The sequence below is a fragment of the Piliocolobus tephrosceles genome, chromosome 8, assembly GCF_002776525.5.
Source record: "Piliocolobus tephrosceles isolate RC106 chromosome 8, ASM277652v3, whole genome shotgun sequence".
NCBI classification, from domain to species: domain Eukaryota; kingdom Metazoa; phylum Chordata; class Mammalia; order Primates; family Cercopithecidae; genus Piliocolobus; species Piliocolobus tephrosceles.
In genome coordinates this window covers 25,980,891-26,001,043 of record NC_045441.1, presented here as the reverse complement: position 1 = coordinate 26,001,043, position 20,153 = coordinate 25,980,891, and the positions used below count along the sequence as shown (strand labels likewise).

General features: G+C 41.6%; 1 protein-coding gene across 3 annotated transcripts in view; it reads left to right on the top strand.

Annotated features, from left to right (window-relative positions):
• ELMO1 (engulfment and cell motility 1) overlaps positions 1–20,153 on the top strand; it is a 590,246-nt gene that overhangs the window by 128,142 nt on the left and 441,951 nt on the right. For all 3 annotated transcript variants that reach the window (XM_023183031.1, XM_023183032.1, XM_023183033.2), the window contains exons 3-4: positions 6,555–6,595; positions 7,591–7,663. In XM_023183031.1, the coding sequence (XP_023038799.1) occupies positions 6,555–6,595; positions 7,591–7,663 (114 nt within the window). The remainder of the gene's footprint in view (positions 1–6,554; positions 6,596–7,590; positions 7,664–20,153) is intronic.

The following is a 20,153-nucleotide window of genomic DNA, read 5'->3' as shown; positions in this document are numbered from 1 at the left end:
ATCATCCAAACAAAAAGCTTAAGACATTTAGTGATGATTTGTATAAATTAGGGAAACATACTGAAGCAGTTAAAATAATTTGGCCTCAATATTCTAAAACCAGTTTTTTTTTGAGACAGAGTCTGGCTCTGTCATCCAGGCTGGAGTGCAGTGATACTATCTCGGCACAGTGGTACTATCTCGGCTCACTGCAACCTCTGCCTCTTAGGCTCAAGCAGTCCTCCCACCTCAGCCTCCCAAGTAGCTGTTACTATAGGCACACGCCACCATGCCTGGCTAATTTTTGTATTTTTGTACTTTTTTTTTGGACAGAGTGTGTTACTCTTATTGCCCAGGCTGGAGTGCACTGGCGCTGTCTCAGCTCACTGCAGCCTCTGCCTCCCAGATTCAAACAATTCTCCTGCCTCAGCTTCCTGAATAGATGGGATTACAGGCTCCTGCCACCATGCCTGGCTAATTTTTGTATTTTTAGTAGAGATGGGGTTTCACCATGTTGGCGAGGCTGGTCTCGAACTCCTGACCTCAGGTGATTCATTTGCCTCGGCCTCCCAAAGTGTTGGGATTACAGGCATGAGCCCCTGCATCCAGCCTTTAGTTTTTATATTTTTTGTAGAGATGAGGTTTTGCCATGTTGCCTAGGCTGGTCTCAAACTTCTGAGCTCAAGCTATCCACCTGCCTTGGCCTCCCAAAGTGCTGGGATAACAGGCATGAGCCACCATGCCCAGCCCAAATATTTTCCAACAGGGTACAGAAGTTAATTTTTAGGGCCAGGTGTGGTGGCTCACGCCTGTAATCCCAGCACTTTGGAAGGCCAAGGTGGGCGGATCGTGAGGTCAGGAGTTCGAGACCAACCTGGCCAACATAGTGAAACCCCGTCTCTACTAAAAATACAAAAATTAACCAGGCATGGTGGTGCGCGCCTATAGTCCCAGCTGCTGGGCAGGCTGAGGCAGGAGAATTGCTTGAACCTGGGAGGTGGGGAGGTTACAGTGAGCCGAGATCATGCCACTGCACACCAACGCGGGTGACAATGTGAGACTCCATCTACAAAAAAAAAAAGGAGTTACTTTTTAATTCCTGTAGGGTTTATGGAGTTATAGGGAGAAGAATCAAGCAGTTTCATCATTTTGAACTACATTAATTTCTCTCCTGGGGCTTTTCTTTCAATGAAATGAAAAGCAGATTATTCAGTGGGTCTACAGAAAGCTATTAATGTATTATTCATATCACTCTGCTCCCAGGTCTTGGAGAATTGGACAGATAGACAGACATTCCTTACGCAACCTTTTGGGCAAAAGTTAACTAAAAAGTCCAAAAGGCAGGGCTGGCGTTTGGCTTGAAATTTACTGGTCAGGCAATGAGCTCACATCAAACAGGGCTTTCTATAGGAAATGAGAAAAGCGGTGATACCAGGCTAGTGTTGTCAAAATAGTTGGGGTGTCTTGGGCAGTCTTGTCTGCTTATGAGAGTATAAGGCTCACCTCTTTGGTCATGCTTACTGAGGATGACACTTGTTTGATTGATATCTGATTTATCTGTTGAATTACATTCTTTATCAGCTGGTGCTCAGTGCTCTTCCAAGCCATGAATTGCCTAATTCCTACATGAATGATTCTGCACAGGGAGTAGTGACAGCTTTCAGTGTTTTAACAGCTTATGGCCAGCAGCTGCTCAGTCACCCAGCAGTGGTAGGAAATGGAAAATGTGCTGGTTAATCCAGGCTATCATTAAAAATAGTTGGCCTTTTGTTGTTGTTTTTTAAAGGAAAGTTCGTGAATGTATAGCTTTTTTTCATTTAGCAGAGGTGTATTGAGTCTCCTATTAGATCCCATTAATACCTACATACTGTGGCAACTAGTACTGAGGGGTGGGGAAGGCTACAGAGATGAATTAAGATGCCTTGTTCTCAAGGGATGGGGAGATAAGATAGATATGCAGTCCTCAGAAGTGATTCATTTAATCTGCTAAGTACACAGAGGGAGTAATTACATCTATTTAGGGAGATAAGGGGGCATCTGGTTAGTGGGGGTGGCTTTGACATAGACATTAAATGGTAGGTAAGAGTTCCTTGTTAGAGTTGGAACAGAAAGAAGGAGAGGGCCATTTCAACAAAGCAAATGGCATGAGTGGAAGTGTGGAGATGGGATTTTTGTTTGTTTGTTTGTTTTTGGTGACTCACCATCAAGATCCAGAAGCATGGGGAGCGTGTACAGAATAGTAGAATTATGGAGACCAGATTGTGGATGGCTTTGGGTGACAAGCTAAGGGACTGACTTTTTTTTTGAGACGGAGTCTTGCTCTGTCACCAGGCTGGAGTGCAGTGGCATGATCTCGGCTCACTGCAACCTCCACCTCCTGGATTCAAGTAATTCTCCTGCCTTGGGCATGCGCCACCACGTTCAGCTAATTTTTTTTTTTTTTTTTTTTTTTTTGTATTTTGGTAGAGACAGTTTCAGCATATTTGGCCAGAATCGTCTCAATCTCCTGCCCTCATGATCTGCCCACCTCCGCCTCCCAAAGTGCTGGGATTACAGGCGTGAGCCACCGCATCTAGCTGGGACTGACACTTTTATTGGAGCAAACGAGTGATATGAGCAAAGTTTGTAGGGCAAGTCTAATTTTGTGTATTTATAGTTGACATGGGGATTGGAGAAAAAGAAATTGGAGATGTGGAGACTTACCTGCAGGGACCTGGTGATGGGATCTTTAGAACAAAGGTGGTAGGAAACGGCTGGAAAGATTAAAGGGAGAGAGGTTGTGGAAGTAATGATGAGACTTAGTGTCTTGCAAATGTGTATGTCACAGAACATATTAAGGAAGAAAGAGAAGACAAGGGCAAGTTGGCTAGAAATGTGCCTCAAAGAACTGCTGAAAGTAGGCAAGTTGAGTGTAGGAACTGATGGAAGATACGATTTGGGGTTGATTTTCTAGGGAAGCAGTCGATTGGAAATTCATGGCAAATAGTTATTAATGATGGGCTGGTAGTCAGGAAAGGTGGTGGGTCAGAAGAAGCAGAATTAAGGGTGATGAGATTGGGGCATACACTCAAAGATCTATTTGATGGCAGGAGTTGGAATGAGGAGAGTCGAGTTCAGAAGAAGAGTTAGGCCGTGAGAAGCAATGCTCTGGACATCACAGAGGAAACATCTACATAACCTGTTAGCACCTTATGTCTGCAGAGTGAAGACATAAAGGTTAACGAGACTCCTGGGCAATAGTGGTGCCATAAAGAGGGCAGAGAAGTCGTGGCAGCATCGGGTGTGGGATCTGAGGGGCGTGTGCTACCATTGGGTAGATTGAGGGGTAGGGAATGTGAAAGTGGTGATTTTTGTTTCCACTTTTAATAAGATCCCTGCAGGAGAGTTAAAATGTTCTGTCTAAGAGACTGTCAAAGATTTGCAAGAAAATATTTGGGGCTACAACTGTAGACTTAGGACAATTGAATAGAATGAGATCCATGAGGAACTGACTGACTAAATAAAAGCAGAAAAGACGAGAAAAAAAATCTGGAGTTAGAGAGCTACAGGTAAAAGAGCAACTATGAAGGAGTTCTTGGACTTCATTGAGGGATTAGTTGTATGTGTAGGGGAATGAAGAAAATATGGTGCTATATCATAGCTCTGGAAAGGAGGTTTCAAAAATAAGAAAGTAGTAACAGTGTCAAATAAGGCAGACAGGAAAAGGAAGGTAAGAACAGTGAAAAGGTTATTGGAATTAATTTTTGGGTGGTGAGGGCTAACGTTTGATTGAGGTAGATGGAAGAATGGAGGGGCCCACCATTATGTAACACTCATTTTAATTGGCTAGGCTACCCTATGGGTGTTCACTCAACTATAATTCCTTTTCCTCTGTGGTTTACAGTTTTTCTTTCATCTTTCTCTATTAAGTCTCTAAGCTTTGTGCATCTGTGGTCTTTATTCCTTTCATATATCCAAGTTCATTATGTTCTAGGTATAATAGTACCCTAGAGACCTCTGTCTTTTAAAACTCGATTCCTATGAATCAGACCTGAATTGAAATCCAAGTAATTCCTCTAAGAGACTTCAGTCTCTAAGTCTAAATCCGGGAACAGTTGCTTTTGATGCCTTCTGCTACCTCAACAATACCTTCTTGACCTGACTTTTTGTTTGTGTTATTTAAGACTAAAACCTGGCTCTGTTATTTGTGTTTCAGTTTTGAGGGTGCATGAAGTGAGGTTTGGGGAGATTCTCTGATAAGTCATCACAAATTGATAGCGTAGAGGGATCTCTGGCAGCTGGAAGGGCAAAATTCTTGTCTTATGGAAAAATTTTTGTTTCTGAAGTTCCTTAGTCATTTGGTTGAGAGAACACATTTGTTCCTCAGCTCACAGCAAGAGCCATCAACAGTGGACAGCTTCTTGCAAAGGCCTAGGACTTGTGTAACATGTAACTATAGTAGAACCCAATTGCCATTGTCATCTTATTCTAGAGGACAGATGCAGGATATAAGGAATACCCCCACCGTCTTTCTGATCCTCAGTAATTCTAGGTTTCCCTTTTTCTCCAATGGTGTTTATTCATTTTTTAACTTTTGTGGGTACATAGTGGGTATATGTATTTGTGGGGTACACGAAATGTTTTGACACAAGCATGCAATATATAATAATTTTATTGTGGAAAATGGGGTGTCTATCCCATCAAGCATTTATCCTTTGTGTTACAAACAATCCAGTTATACTGTTTTATTTTAAAATGTACAATTAAATTATTGGCTATAGTGACCCTGTTGTGCTATCAAATACTAGGTCTTGTCATTCTTTATTTTTCTTTGGAACTCATTAACCATCTCCACCTCTCCCACAAACCCTGCCGCTACCCTCCCCAGCTTCTGGTAACCATTCTTCTACTCTCTCTCTCCATGAGTTCAATTGTTTTGATTTTTAGATCCCACAAATAAATGGGAACATGTGATGTTTGTCTTTCTGTGCCTGGCTTATTTCACTTAATATAATGGCTTCCAATTCCATCCATGTTATTGCAAATGACAGGATCGCATTCTTTTTATGGCTGAATACTTCGCTGTGTAAATGTACCACATTTTCTTTATCCATTCATCTGTTGATAGACTCTTAGATTGCTTTCAGATCTTGGCTATTGTGAATAGTGCTGCAACGAACACCTCCAACTGTGTTTATAGTTGTAGGCAAAGACACATTCTTTTGCACACATAGTAGTGAATGTGCTCATAGAGGATGGAGCTCCAGTGGGAGAGAGTTCATTGGAGGGACACTGCACACTGAATTGGGCCTTTAGCAGGGGTTAGGGAGGCCCTTGGAGAGGACTATGCAAATGGTGTTCAGAATTCACCAATAGGGCAGGCATAGTGTCACGTCCAAGGGTGAGGATGCAAGGAGGAAATGGAGCCCTTTCAGGAGTCCTAATCCTTTTTTGAAGTCTTTTACTCTTTGTATTAATTTAAAAATATAATTAATATAGTTTAATTTTTGTAACAGCTTGAGGGGTAGGTAGAACCTATTTCCATTTTACAGATAAACTAACTGGGGTTCAGCAAATGAAGAAAATTGCAGGTTACTTAAACAGTAAACAGGTTGATAGAGCCTGGATTTGAACTGATCTCTTGGATTTAGAATCTCTTTGCAGATACCACATTTCCCTTCATATAGACAGGAGTAAAACTTGCTTATATGTAGACAGCTTTTTTATGGTTGTGTCTGAAAACCCAGGACCATGTATTGTACTTCTCTGATTTCTCATCTTCTCTTCCTCTCTTCCCCATTCATTTCTTGTCTGTGATTGTTCTTTGGGTTGACATGATACTCGCCATCCTAGAGACAGGGTCTTGTTTGCATCCAAAACAGGAAGAGTTTCCACATCTCTAGGAGAGCTGGTGTGTCTCTCTGCTGCATTCCTTCTATCTTGGGGGGCAGGCGGAGCACAAGTGTGGCTGTTAGGCGCAAGAGCACAGCTGTAGTCACCCGCCAGTTGACACCAGGGCACATGGTGTCATGGTCGCATTACTGGAGTGTATCTGGCTCAAGCTGCTGCATGATTGGCATTTATCGGGGCCATCGTCAGGGGAAGAATTCTATGTACTTTGTAAGAACCATTTCGTAACACTTCATATTCCATTTGCCACATGTTCTCATAAAAATATCATCAATCCGCGATTTCTGCATAAAGCCAAACTGCAGCTTGCCTGATTCATGTACTACTCCTGAGGGATTCTGGTTTTGACTTGGCCTCATGGGCTTCCGTTGTCTGTGAGATCTTTGAACAAAGCTGTATTTTCACCCTAATTTCAGTGTGGCTAGATTAAATACGATGCATGTTTTGTTCAACTAATAATGCTAAGTATAGAAAAAAGGACCACAGGGGTAATAAATCATTAATACATTTGGTGGTAACAGCTGGTAGATTGTTACCTTGAGAAAAATAAGAGGCTCATTGACAACTAAGAATAGCAAATGTAAATTCTCTTTGCTTAGATATCCTTTTATGAAGCTTCTTCTTTTTTTAAATTTAAAATGATGAAATGAAACTAACAAAGTATTTCCTTTTTTGTTATTTTGCAGAAAAAACCACTGTCTGCAATAATAAAGGAAGTCTGTGATGGGTAAGTGTTACTCAGGCTTTATCTAAGGCATTCTAGTTGATAAATTGACAAGCAAATAATGTATTTCCAGTAGGATAGTAAAATATTATTCATCAGTCACCCACTGACTTGCTCAAAGTCACTAAGAATCACTCTGTAGGAGTATCACACCCTTTTCCACCAGAATTTACCATTAGTCCTCATAGAGCAGAAAGTGTGAAATGACTGTTATGTGCACAGTGGGGTTGGCTTTATTTATTTTAGGAAGTTGTGTTCCTTTTGTCCTACCCAGCAGGGAGTACTCTAAAGGTTTTTGAGGGCACAGTACACACTTGATCTGGTATAAACTGAGAGGACCACTCAGGTCCTCACAGAGGATGAAAGAACTGAACAGACAAGGCAGTGGGTAATTGTACTGCCCCATGGGATCTCACAATGATATGACTTTCCTACTTTTTTGTGGCTGCTCTAAACAATACAAAGGAAATGTATATATGGTAGCTGCATGAGTTTTTTTTTTTTTTCTTTTAAACCAGAACTGTGAAAATAGTTGTGTTAACTGAAATTTATGTAAGGCCTAGAGTACTTAATTGGAGTGTTTCAGTCTGTAACAACTATACTGATAGGGGATTGTAGAATACAGAGACAATTAAAATGTGCCAAATATCCAAAACTTAAATTGCATTTATTTTCTTTCTTTGCTTCAATCCCTTAAAATCAGTAGAACTGTAAAGATTTGTATTTAAATCTGCCACAGCAAGCCTTGAAGATGAAATGTTTAAAGGTGAGCAGCAGGCCTAGCATAAGGTCTAGACAGTCCATACATGAAATGTTTGGTCTCAGGGTATGGAATGTAGGCTAAAGTCATTTTGCTTTAGGAACTGCATTGTGATATATTTTGGGATTGGTCCAGTTCCAATCACAGGGTGCTTATGAGTTCATCCAACACTAAAAAATTACACAAATGAAAATGGCCACTTTCATTTTTCTAATCAGTATATGCTTGTATTTTTAAGGTGGTCTCTTCCCAACCATGAATATTTTGCACTGCAGCATGCCGATAGTTCAAACTTCTATATCACAGAAAAGGTAGGTCAACCACATTATTTAATATGGGACACATGTTGAAGGAAAGTAAATCACGATGATGTTTCCTCTGTTCGGGACTAGACATGCTGGTCTACATTTTACGTCTCTACTATCCATGAAAATAGGGTCTGTAAAGCAAATAACTGCTACTTTAGCATCCACAAGATGATATTTAGCAGCTCAAGAGTAAAGACCAAATTATGTTTCATGTCTTGTTCAGCAACTGCAGTTGCCTTCGAAGACTGAATATGTTGTCTTTCTTTCTTACTGCTTGGCTAAAGAATTTATTTGATACTTAATGACTTAGTTGGGTTTTCCTTTCTCAGATTTTGTTTTTCCAAAATACCCTCTAACCCTTGCTTAAAGTACATGAAATAATGACAAGAAACCTGTTCAAATGTGGCATTAGGTATCTGCGCACTAAGAGTGTTCTATGGGAACCCAGCTCTCTTCTTGGGTGATTTTAACTCTTTTTAGCAAGATTAAAGGAGAAGGAGGGATTTGTGAAGACAGCAATGGCCCTGGGAGCAAGTAAAATTAGTATGTACAAGATCCCTGATAGAGGAAGGGCACACTGGAATTTACTGAGTGCATACTGTATGCCAGGAACTGAGCCATGCACGTTACATCTGTTCACAGATTTCTTCCTTAAGACTAACCTGGGCTATAAAAATAATGGCTTTGGGTAAGAGGTATGAAACTGAATCACTGAGGACAAATGGTTAGACTAATGCTTCATACTTGATTCTACAAGAAGCAAGTTTATATTTTTGTGCTTCTTTGATTTTTGTCTTTTGGAATTTCCACAATAGATTTGCATTCAACACTTTAGGCTGAGCTCACTGAAATGCATATGAGCCAGTTTTGTCTTCATGAAACTGATCTTGTGGGGTCAGCAGGGAGGGAAGGAACACCCCTGTGAAAAGCTGTCATTATAACAAGGTGGCCAGTGCTGAAACAGAAGTGAGTACAAAGTGCTCTTGAAGGAGAGAGAATCGGGTGGCCTCAGGCTTCAGTATCTTGCAGGCTTTGTTTGTCCCAGTCAGTAGTCCCTAGAGTGACTGTAATTTTACCCATGAATCAGGTGGTGGTAGAAGGTGGAGGCAGTAACAAGGGTCCTACTTCCACTGATGACTCCCTTGCTGTACCCCAAAGAGGGAGGGAGGGATTTAGTTCAGCAGCAGAGAGGCTGCAAAGGCCCGAATACGTCTCAGAAATTGTGTCGTTCTTCCCAGATGGACGCTGGGAATTTTGTAACTGATGCTATTTTCTTCTTCACGTTGATTGCTAGAAAGCTGAGAAGGGGGCCAGGTACGGTGGCTCACGTCTGTAATCCCAGAACTTTGGGAGGCCAAGGAGGGTAGATCACTTGAGGTCAGGAGTTCGAGATCAGCCTGGCCAACATGGTGAAACCACATCTCTACTAAAAATACAAAAATGAACTGGGTATGGTGGTGGGTGCCTGTAATTCCAGCTATTCGGGAAGCTGAGGTGGTGGGAGGATCGCTTGGACCTGGGAGGCGGAAGTTGCAGTGAGCGGAGATTGGCCACTGCACTCCAGCCTGAGCGACAGAGTGAGACTCCATCTTGAGAGAAAAAGAAAAAACAAAGCTGGGAGTTAACAAGTGAACTCAGTTTCCTGCCATGCCTTGTATTTATTAAGTTTACCTTTGATTCCTTTGACTTCTTCCATATAAACATTTAGTTTCCTGTCTTTATTTTCCCTTTGCTTCAGTTTCTTAATATTTTTCCTTTATTTTATACTGCATCTATATAATTTGCATGCTATTCTTTGTGAGATTAAAGAAGTTATATAGAAATCCAAGTTAAATGATAGCAGTTGAAGGTATCACCATGGTTTCATTCATAGCAGTTACTGGGTAGTGAAATCAGTTCAGTTAGTTACCAGAGCATTAAACACTGGAACATAATAGAGTAAATTAGGTCAGAGTATATCTCCTATGTTGCTTGTGAAATATTTGTTCCTCCTACCCACATGTATAATACATGCAGATTACACTGATGATTTACCCTCGGTTGTGGTAAAAAAGCTGTTGAGTCATGAATAGTTCTGGCTGTGAGTAATCTGTGCTGGCAGATGGCCCCCAGTGGCATCCTGTCTTCTGTCACCATTGTCTGGAGACCTCAGTGTAGTGAAGATCACTAAAGATGAGGTTCTTAGACTTCAGAGAGAACGTAAGCATGGCACAGAGAACCTTAGAAAAAAAAACGTGGGGCTTTAGATCCCAACCCCAGAGATTCAGAGTGAGTGGGACTTGGATATGGCCTGGGAGTTTTCATTTTTAAAGCACCCTCTGGGCGTTCTGATGCTGGATACCTGGAACCACCGGGAGAAACAGCCCTGGGGCCTATTTTCTAAAGAACTGGAACACATGTGTACAGGACATTACGCCTTCTGTCCAGAAGTTGAGCACAAAGTTCAATTCAGGAATGTAGGCTGGGCGCGTGGTTCACACCTGTAATCCCAGCACGTTGGGAGGCCAATGCGGGTGGGTCACCTGAGGTCAGGAGTTCGAGACCAGCCTGATCAACATGGCAAAACCGCATCTCTACTAAAAATACAAAAGTTGATGAGTGTGGTGGCTCACGCCTGTAATCCCAGCATTCGGGGGGCCAAGGTGGGTGGATCATGAGGTCAAGAGATGGAGACCATCCTGGCTAACACTGTGAAACCCTGTCTCTACTAAAAATACAAAAAACATCAGCTGGGTATGATGGCACGCACCTGTTGTCTCAGCTAATCAGGAGGCTGAGGCAGGAGAATCGCTTGAACCCAGGAGGCAGAGGTTGCAGTCAGCTGAGATCGTGCCACTGCACTCCAGCCTCAGTGACAGAGCGAGACTCCATCACAAAAAAAAAAAAAAAAAAAAGTTGGGTGTGGTGGCACATGCCCGTAGTCCCACTCAGGAGGCTGAGGCAGGAGAATCACTTGAACCTGGGAGGTGGAGGTTGCGGTGAGCCAAGATTGCACCACTGCACTCCAGCCTAGGTGACAGAGCAAGACTCCATCTCGAAAACAAAAACAACAACAACAACAAAACAAAGTATGTAGGAATGTGTTTGTGTGCTGCCATTTCTTGGCATAATTTGAAAATTATTAACATCATATAATGGTTATACTTTTTTCTAATTAAAATTCATGTATATGCAGAACACTCAAACTGTAGAGAAAGGGAGAAATTATTATTTTATGGTGCATCTTAGTTATTTTCTGGGAATCTTGTTTTGCCTGAGGACATTCTTGAAACTGAGTTTATAAAGGACTGGCCACCAAGTCTGTTACGCAGAATTTTTCATCTTCCGTGGGCTGTAGCAGAGATTATTCTTTTATGAAGAGTTTAGGGAGTGAGAAGACTCATCTTCCCTATCATAGTTCTTTGTTTGTAAATACAATGTCGTCGCTCTTCCTCACGCAGCTGTCACTGGGCACAGCTGTGGGTGTGCATGTGTCACGGAGCTCCGCACGGACAGAGCAGGAGATGATGGTGACTCCTGGCTCCACAGGGTTGATCCTGGGCTGCCTTCAGTCTGCTGCTTAGGTCCATCTAGTTCCTTGCAAGTATTCCTAAAAATACAGACATTTTTTCCCATTTTAAAAATAATGTACGTAGCATCATCTTGGTTACTTACAGCCCAGTGAGTTGTTAGGTAATATTTGCATCACCATGGTAACCGGTGACTCATTATTGAAGCTTGTGTGTGCTGTTAGTTACTGATTTTCCCTTATATATGAGATGGTCTCTGTCTTTTCGCTGAAGATGAAAATCACCTGTAGTTTCAGAAAAAAAAAGTTATCTAGCTGGCCACTCAATCCAATAGAAATAGAGGTTGATGGATGCTTGTGATTCTCTTCTAAGATCCTCCAGAAGGCACTTTCCCTGCTTTTCTCATGTTCTCCAAGCCCATTTTTTGAAATAGTCTTCCCTTGCTTATTAGGCCATTAACTGAGGTTTTTTTGGTGCAGTGGGGGAAAATGTCATGTTAAGTAGCATTCAACAGAAGCATCACTTGGAAATGCCTCAGAGAAAGTTAAGATTCAGTGATTCACAAGTTAAAATTCTGCTCCAGAAACTTAACTATTTCATGGTGATGTCCGGGAGAGAGAGAGAGAATAAAAAATGTTAAGTGAAGGGTATGTTTAAGTGGAATTTGTCTTTTGAATAAGAATTCTATTGAGACAGCACTAAGCATTGTTTGTTTATGATTGTCATCACAGTGCAATGATGCAGGTATTGGTATCTTCATTTTATGAGAAAAGTGAGACTGAGAGAGGTTACTTAACAACTTGTGTGGGTCGTACAGATTGGAAGTGGCCAAGCCGAGACTTGGACCCCAGTAGGTCTGATCCCAGAGCTCTCTATGTCGTCTCTGAAAAACCTTCTGTACCATTGCTTCAGCCCCAATTTGTTAATGATGCCCTTTCTTTGGGCATCACTGTCATCAAGCCAGTGATCCTGATGGTAACTGTCCCCAAAACAATAAATACAGGAAGTTACAGATTATGAACGCTGGTTACCAGCTTCAGTCTGTGGCTTCCTTATTCCTTCTGAGGGTAACTTGGAGGAAGTTGTAACAGGTAGTCTTCCACTTACTAGAGTGTCACAAAGTGCATTTATATTTGCCTTTGGTATGGATCGTATGACTGCCTAAGACAGTGCAATTGCATGAATACCATTCTTTTTAGACAAACAGGAAAATTGCCTTGTCATCCCTAATCGTAAGCATGTATGGAGGTGAGTCCCCAGAAAGCATAGGGCACAGTGGAGGAAGCCATGAGGAGGTTGGGTTGTGTGCTTATGGATAATTGAGGTTTTCTTTTGATTGCAGGATGATACTTACTTCCTCCCTATTGAGACCTACTCTAGCATGTATGAAGTATAGTGATGTATCACTTAATGTCTTATTTAGATAAATTCCTTATCTTGTAATCACAGAAATAAGCTAAGCCTCATTCAGGCCCTCTCTGCAAAGCTGGCCCCAGGCACCTTTGGTGAGGAAGTAGGGTTGTTTGGGGGGCACTCCCTTTTTTGTCTTTCCCACTTCCTAAGTGCCCTGGGTTCTCAGACAGCTCCCGAGCCTCCCAGAATCCCTGGCAGCCAGAATTGTGCACTCCTTTGGATTTGTGCATTTCATTCTGGTCAGGAGATGACTCTACTATTTTGCAGAATTCAGTTCAACTATCATGCTTCGGTAGATCCAACTGTAAGTAAGCAGAGTAATTCCAGTCTCCAGAAAGGATTGAGACTTAGAGGTAAGCAAGGATGAAGGCCTGGGAGGGAATCAAAGGAGATGGACAGGGAGAAGCCTGCAGTCCTGATTTCCAGCTCTGGTTTCTGTGCTTCCTGTCTTTGCATCCTTGTGAGAAAACTGCTGTGGCTTTTCGGTTCCCGCCCCTTTGCTTAAATCACTTTATGCTTGTCTTTGTTACTTTCAATCAAAGAACTTTCTCTAGGGCAGGCATTTTAATTTGAGCAAACTCATGCCCAGGAAAGCTGTAAATTTCCGAAACCAGCCAAATACCCTATGCCACATTCCCTTTCTTGCTGCCTTTGGTGAGGATTCTGTTTGATCAACAGAAGTCACTGTGGCTGCCTCAGCAAGACACACCAGCAGCCCTGGGCTAGCTCCTCTTGGGCCAGTCCATAGGCAGTAATGGGTGGAGAAAAATGTTTCTGCCTGATATGGTTTGGCTGTGTCCCCATCCAAATCTCATCTTGAATTGCAGCTCTCATAATCCCATGTATTGTGGGTGGGACCTGGTGGGAGATAATTGAATCATGGGGGAGATTTTCTCCATACTGTTCTCGTGATAGTGAATAAGTCTCTCAAGAGCTAATGGCTGTATAAGGGGAAACCCCTTTCTCTTGATTTTTCATTCTTTCTCTTGCCTGCTGCCATGTAAAATGTGCCTTTCACCTTCCACCATGATTGTGAGGCCTCCCCAGCCACATGGAACTGTGAGTCCATTAAACCTCTTTTCCTTTATAAATTACCCAGTCTCAGGTATATCTTCATTAGCAGTGTGAGAACAGACTATTAACACTGCTTTTCCCTTTGGCCTGTCCCTTTATCTCTTCAGGGTTTCCTGACTCCAAGCAATTCTCCTGTGCTATCTCTTCTTCCTGTTTTGAGACCCTGCTGCCTACTGTCTCCTCTGTTAAACCCGTGTGTTGCTACCCAATTCTTGCCTTTTTGCCTGATGACCAAACTGATTTCTGCTGCGGATGCTGTGTGGATGCCCAAAGGCTGCTTGTATTCTTGTCCCCAGCCTTTGGCAACACTGGACTCTTCCAGACAGGCTGCTTATCTGGACTCTGACTCATCATTTGGGCAGCCAGAGAGAAATGGCCATGGTGGGAGGAAAAAAGCCACATATGAACACACCCAATAGCGAAAACTAGAAGTGACTCCCCAGTGTGTGCCAGGTACTGTGCTAAACCCTGGGGATATCTCTAACCTTCCTGATTCTCACAGACAGAATAAATCTTTACCTGAAATTAACCAGTTACAGTGACAATGAGTGCCACAAAGGAGAAATGTGAGTGTCTGGGCCTAATTAAGCGTCGAGGAAGTGACATTTAGGCAGAGATCTAGGAAGAAAGGAGGGAGGATAAATGGGAACCTCTTAAAGTGGGCCAGATTCATGGTGTGCAGAGAAATAGTGATAAAGCCAGTGTAGGACCATCCAGATGTGTCTGGAAAGTTTTGCATATGCCCTGATTTTCAAGACTTTTTAAGGTCATCTTAAAGATCTTGAACTTCATCCTAAGATCATTGGGAAGCCTTGAGATGGTTTTCAGCTGGACATGATGACAAATGATTGGATTGCAGACTCCCTTGTGATTACACTGAGTACACTCTGTTGGAAGAATCATCAACCTATGGCAGAAACAATGAGAAAACTGTTGACTTGGAGAGGAAAGAATGCATGGGAGTTTTTTTTTAATTATTTATTTATTTATTTATTTATTTATTTATTTATTTACTTACTTACTTACTTATTTGAGACAGAGTCTTGCTCTGTCTGGCAGGCTGGAGTGCAGTGGTGCAATCTTGGCTCACTGTAACCTCCATCTCCCGGGCTCAAGCAATTATCCTGCCTCATCTTCCCGAGTAGCTGGGATTACAGGCATGTGCCACTATGCCCGGCTAATTTTTGTATTTGCAGTAGAGACAGGGTTTCACCACGTTGGCCAGGCTGGTCTTGAACTCCTGGCCTCAGGTAATCTACCCGCCTCGGCCTCCCAAAGTGCTGGGATTACAGGTGTGAGCCACCTTGCCTGGCTGCATGGGTGTTTTAAAATACGCATAGAGATTGACAACAAATGTTGGGTAGCACTTTGATTCCAAGGAAAACATAGAGCAAGACGATAGTCTTAAATGTCTGCCTACAAAGAGTTTACTATCTATTATCTCCTTGACAACTTGGCTGAGGGTAGTAATGATACACTGCAGTTGAATAAAACTGCTCATTTATTTCCAAAGTGATATATTCTTGATAAATTTGTCTATTTACACAGCCTGATAAAAATGTTAATATTCAGTTACGTGATGTATTCGTTCATGTCATTTCTCATGCTGCTATAAGGACATACCTGAGACAGGGTAATTTATAAAGGAAAGAGGTTTAATTGACTCACAGTTCCACAGGGCTGGGTAGGCCTCAGGAAATTGACAGTCACGGTGGAAGGGGAAGCTAACATTTCCTTCTTCACATGGCGGCAGCAAGGAGAAGTGCAGAGTGAAGCGGGGAAAGCCCCTTATAAAACCATCAGATCTGTGAGAACAGAATGGAGGTAACCACCCCCATGATTCAGTTACCTCCCATTGGCGTGTGGGGATTATGGGAACTACGGTTCAAGATGAGATTTGGGTGGAGACACAGCCAAAACATGTCACCTGACTAATTTATATCAAATTTTAACTTCTCCTTTGGACACCTAATTTAGGATTCAGACACACCTAGCGTAGGACTATAAGAAGGAGAAATGAATTTGTCCAGATTTGACAGTTAATATGCTGCGATGAGAACGATAATTAAGGTATAGTCCTTGTCTCCACAGAGTTTTCAATCTAGAGGAAGATTGGGCTAATAACAATTCCAGTCATTGGGGTGATGAAAAGGGGCCCTGCTTGAAAAGATTATTCGGAATATGATTTTCCAGTCACTTAGGTTTATAATATGACCATATGATTCTGTTTACATATTTTGACTAGGATATGAACTCCTCTACTATTTTTTTACATCATAATTGAGGTAAGATTTATACACCCTGGAATTTGCCCATGTGAAGTGTACAATACAATGGTTTTTAGTATATTCATAGAGTTCTGCAGTGCTTTATTTTTTCGATAGCAAAGCTGTGATATTTCCACCTCCAGTATTTTCATCTTCCAAAGCAGTAACTCTCAGCCTTAAATGTAGATTTTGGTTCCAAATTTAGATATTCGGATTCCGTAGCTCAAGGCTAAGGTTCAGGCATCTTTAACAAGTACAGCTGGTCCTAGTGCTAAGCTCACTTTCCAGTGGAAGTGTGAGCAGCCTCTGGATCTTTCTGCTATTCCTGCATGGGATGAAAAACCGTATTTTGAATTCATATTGGCTTGTAGGCATGGACTCCCCATGTACTCCCTGAGCTGGGGGTGTCATTCTGATTGGTTTCCACTGTTGCCAACAGAGAATGAAGTCCAACCTCCTTTCTTAAGCCAGAGGTCAGGGTGCATCACAAGTCAACATTTTCAATTTTATTCTTTCTCTTATTCCCTCAATTTTAGCCAAACTGCTGTAGTGTTCTCTAAATATATCTTGATTTGTCTCCTTTGTGTAGCTTTACTAACCTGGAATTCAGTTCTCTTTATCTCTCTCCCATTATTTCAGGTACTAGATTAGGTGCTGAGGATAAAGAGCTGAAATGACACACTCCTTGCTTTGAGAGCTGAATCTTAGAAACAAACACACACCTAGGAGCAATGTCATTTAAATGACTGCCATTTCAGGACAACAGTTCATCCTCTTCCTACCAATCCTAAATTGTTTGAGCGGGAAGAAACCCTGGCTTCTTGCCTAACATAACTGTAGCCCCACTTTTGGAGATTAATTTCTTAATTCAATCCTCTTATAAATCTCTACCCTTCCTCTCTGCTGCTATAGGTATTGTTGTCTACTAGTTCTTTTTCTCTCAGTTGTCTGGATTAGCTGATCAGGACCTACATTGCTTTATTGTTGCCTTGAGCTGTTGTTTAACTGTTTCTGTGCTGATTTATGTTTTCCTGTCAGCAAGATTCCAAGTACTTTACATAAAAAACTGTATGTTCCAGCTGTGTGTCTCACATGGTTCTGTGAATATAATATGTAGGTGTTGGAAGGTTGTAGGTTTTATGTTAGATAGTTTTCTTTGTAAGATAAAAGTACAATTAGTGCTTAATAAATTATGTATCATATTGGTTAATTCAGTTACCAGAAGATGCACATACACCTTAAGATTATTCACAGTGGAGAAATTGTAGGTGAATAAATGAATCTTAATGTTCCTCTTAGAGTCTTAAAATGGTATTGAAAGTTTAGTTTGGCTTTCAGTCTGCAACAAATGATTAATTACCGTTTTCAAAGAAATACGTACATTTACACACACACACACACACACACACACACACAATATCTGTACTGTGCTGGATATTGACCACAAATTCTTAAAAGATTCATGAGATTTCACAAAATGATATTCAGCAGGACATAAATTTACAAAATTCTCTTGTTCCCTCTCTACCAGGAATGACAAGGTAGAGAACCCATAGATAAATTGAACTGTATTCCCCCCCTCCAAAAAACAACCAGTTTGAAAAACCCATGGATTTAGAATACATGAGCTATTTATTTAGAATCCCCAATTTAGAATGATCGATCTATTTCAGAGAACTTAGTCAGCTCTAGGAATTTATCTCCAGTTTACAGCAATAGTGAGAGGGAGAGAAATAAGGAACAGAGACTCTCTGGTACCTTATAATATACAAATAAACCATCACTATGCAGATCACCAAACAGAAATATAATTTCAAAGTATTATCAGTTTTGTTCTCATTATAGCAAATAACATCCTCTAAGAACCAAATGGTGTTTGTGAGAGATAATGTACTCAAAATTATGTTATTGTTCAATTTTGAGAAAGTGAGTTTTACTTGATTTCACCCCAGGCTAACATCCATTAATATTCACATGGCTCACCCATCTTCAGTTCTTCGGTTCAGGCAGTTAACTCTGTGGGAGCAGTGTCACATAAGATAGAATTGTTGGCTTACATACATAAAAAACTTTAGAGTTTCTGTGAAGGAAAATACGGGCACTGACTTAGAAACCTTGCTGATACTCTCTCCCCTACCCCCGACACGCTTTTTCATTAAATAAAGGAAAAGTTTTGCACAGTCACACTCTACTGTGGTGACATATTTTTCAATAACCAAGGAACAATTGAATGCAACTGTTTACAGTCAGAATTCTCTATACATATGTGAAAACAAGCTGCTTAAAACAAAAGTTGGAGCAACAATTTTGGCAAACAGGAAAAACACTGAAATATGCCATCTTCTAGTTTGCTTTTTTTTTTTTTTTGAGATGGAATCTCCCTCTGTCGCCCAGGCTGGAGTGCAGTGGCTCGATCTCGGCTCACTGCAACCTCCGCCTCCTGGGTTCGAGCGATTCTCCTGCCTTAGCCTCCTGAGTAGCTGGGATTACAGGTGCATGCCACCACGCCCAGCTAATGTTTTTATTTTTAGTAGAGACAGGGTTTCACCATGTTGGTCAGGCTGGTCTTGAACTCCTGACCTCAGGTGATCCACCCTCCTTGGCTTCCCAAGGTGCTGGAATTACAGGCGTGAGCCACCATGCCCAGCCCAAGTGTTTTACTTTCTTCCTGTCCCCACCCCACTACATTTCAGGTTTCTCCAAGTCAGGAGGCCAGAAGATTATTAATAGTATTAACATCTACTTTAAGAACAAATTGGATATTTTCCAATTCAGTAGATACAGCAAAGTTGAGCCAAGGGCAGGGTGATGGTCATGGGTCATGCCTGGGCATTTGGTTTCTGGGATGTTGATTAGGAGAGAGAGGGAATGGTAGGTACTACTCTTAGACTCCCTCTGCCCTTTCATTTCAGTTTGTTTTGAGATGGAGTCTCACTCTGTTGCCCAGGCTGGAGTGCAGGGGTGTGATCTCGGCTCACTGTGACCTCCACCTCCCAGGTTCAAGAGATTGTCCTGCCTCAGCCTCCTGAGTAGCTGGGATTACAGGCAAGCAGTACCATGCTTGGCTAATATATATATATATGTGTGTGTGTATATATATATGTGTGTATATATATAATATTTATTTATTTATTTATTTTTTTTTAGTAGAGAAGGGATTTCACCACGTTGGCTAGGCTGGTCTCGAACTCCTGACTCTAGTGATCCACCCACTCGGCCTCCCAAAGTGCTGGAATTACAGGCGTGAGCCACCGAGCCTGGCCTCCTCCACCCTTTCTCAATTCATTAATCACAACTTGTGAAAATTGAAGTGCATGTTTACGCACACACTCACACACACACAGACACACACACCCTCCTCAGATTGTCCTGACTTCCCCTAGGAGCTATCCAGCGCTGGCATTGGGCTTCAGCCAGTCATTCCTCTTTCCATCAACGTCACCCCTCTTTTGCCCTGGTGTCTTTGCTTATGGTGACTCAAACTAAATTGGCAGTAGACTTTCTGAAGTTGTCTCTAAAAACATTTTTGGGTGGTTTTAGACTTTTCTAATTAGAGTTTGGGAACTGGATGGGGAGCTATCATTTTAAATCATTTGGTATGTTTCCTCTAGAGAGGACTTGGAAGCATATATACTTATTTCAGGATGAAGAAAAAAGAAACCAGCCTAAGTTGAGTCACCTAAATGAGAGGGAGCTTGGAAGAGCAGGGCAGCGACCGCCACCAGCATTACTCAGATGTCGGTGGGTTTTATGACATGTTATTTAATGTTTACCACTGACTGTTGGATAGAGGCTATAACAAGATGATTACACAGGCAGCTAACTTTGTAGATTAGGCTCCCTAGCTTATGCTTGGTAAGATGCGACTGCCTCTAGAATTGCAGGCAAAGACAAATGCCAGAGGTCATGATAATTCCATGTTCTCCAGTTCAGCTATTAAACTAATGAATAGATTGACTCAAGTACTGAAACATTTAACTGTGTAATGCTCAGCTGGAGAATGAGTGACACATGGGTTTCCTCCAAACGGACACTTCTTTACCAAAAATGACCCTAAAAACACCAGAGCACTTTTTCCAAACAAAACTAACTATAGTGAAAAGCAAAAACCATTATTAGTAGAGAACATTAGCTCCAATAATTTGTTTCCAGGTCAGAAACGTAATCGCAAATCTTCTAAGCACACTCCTGTTCATATTTTTTATACTTCTAAAATGAGATTTATTTTTG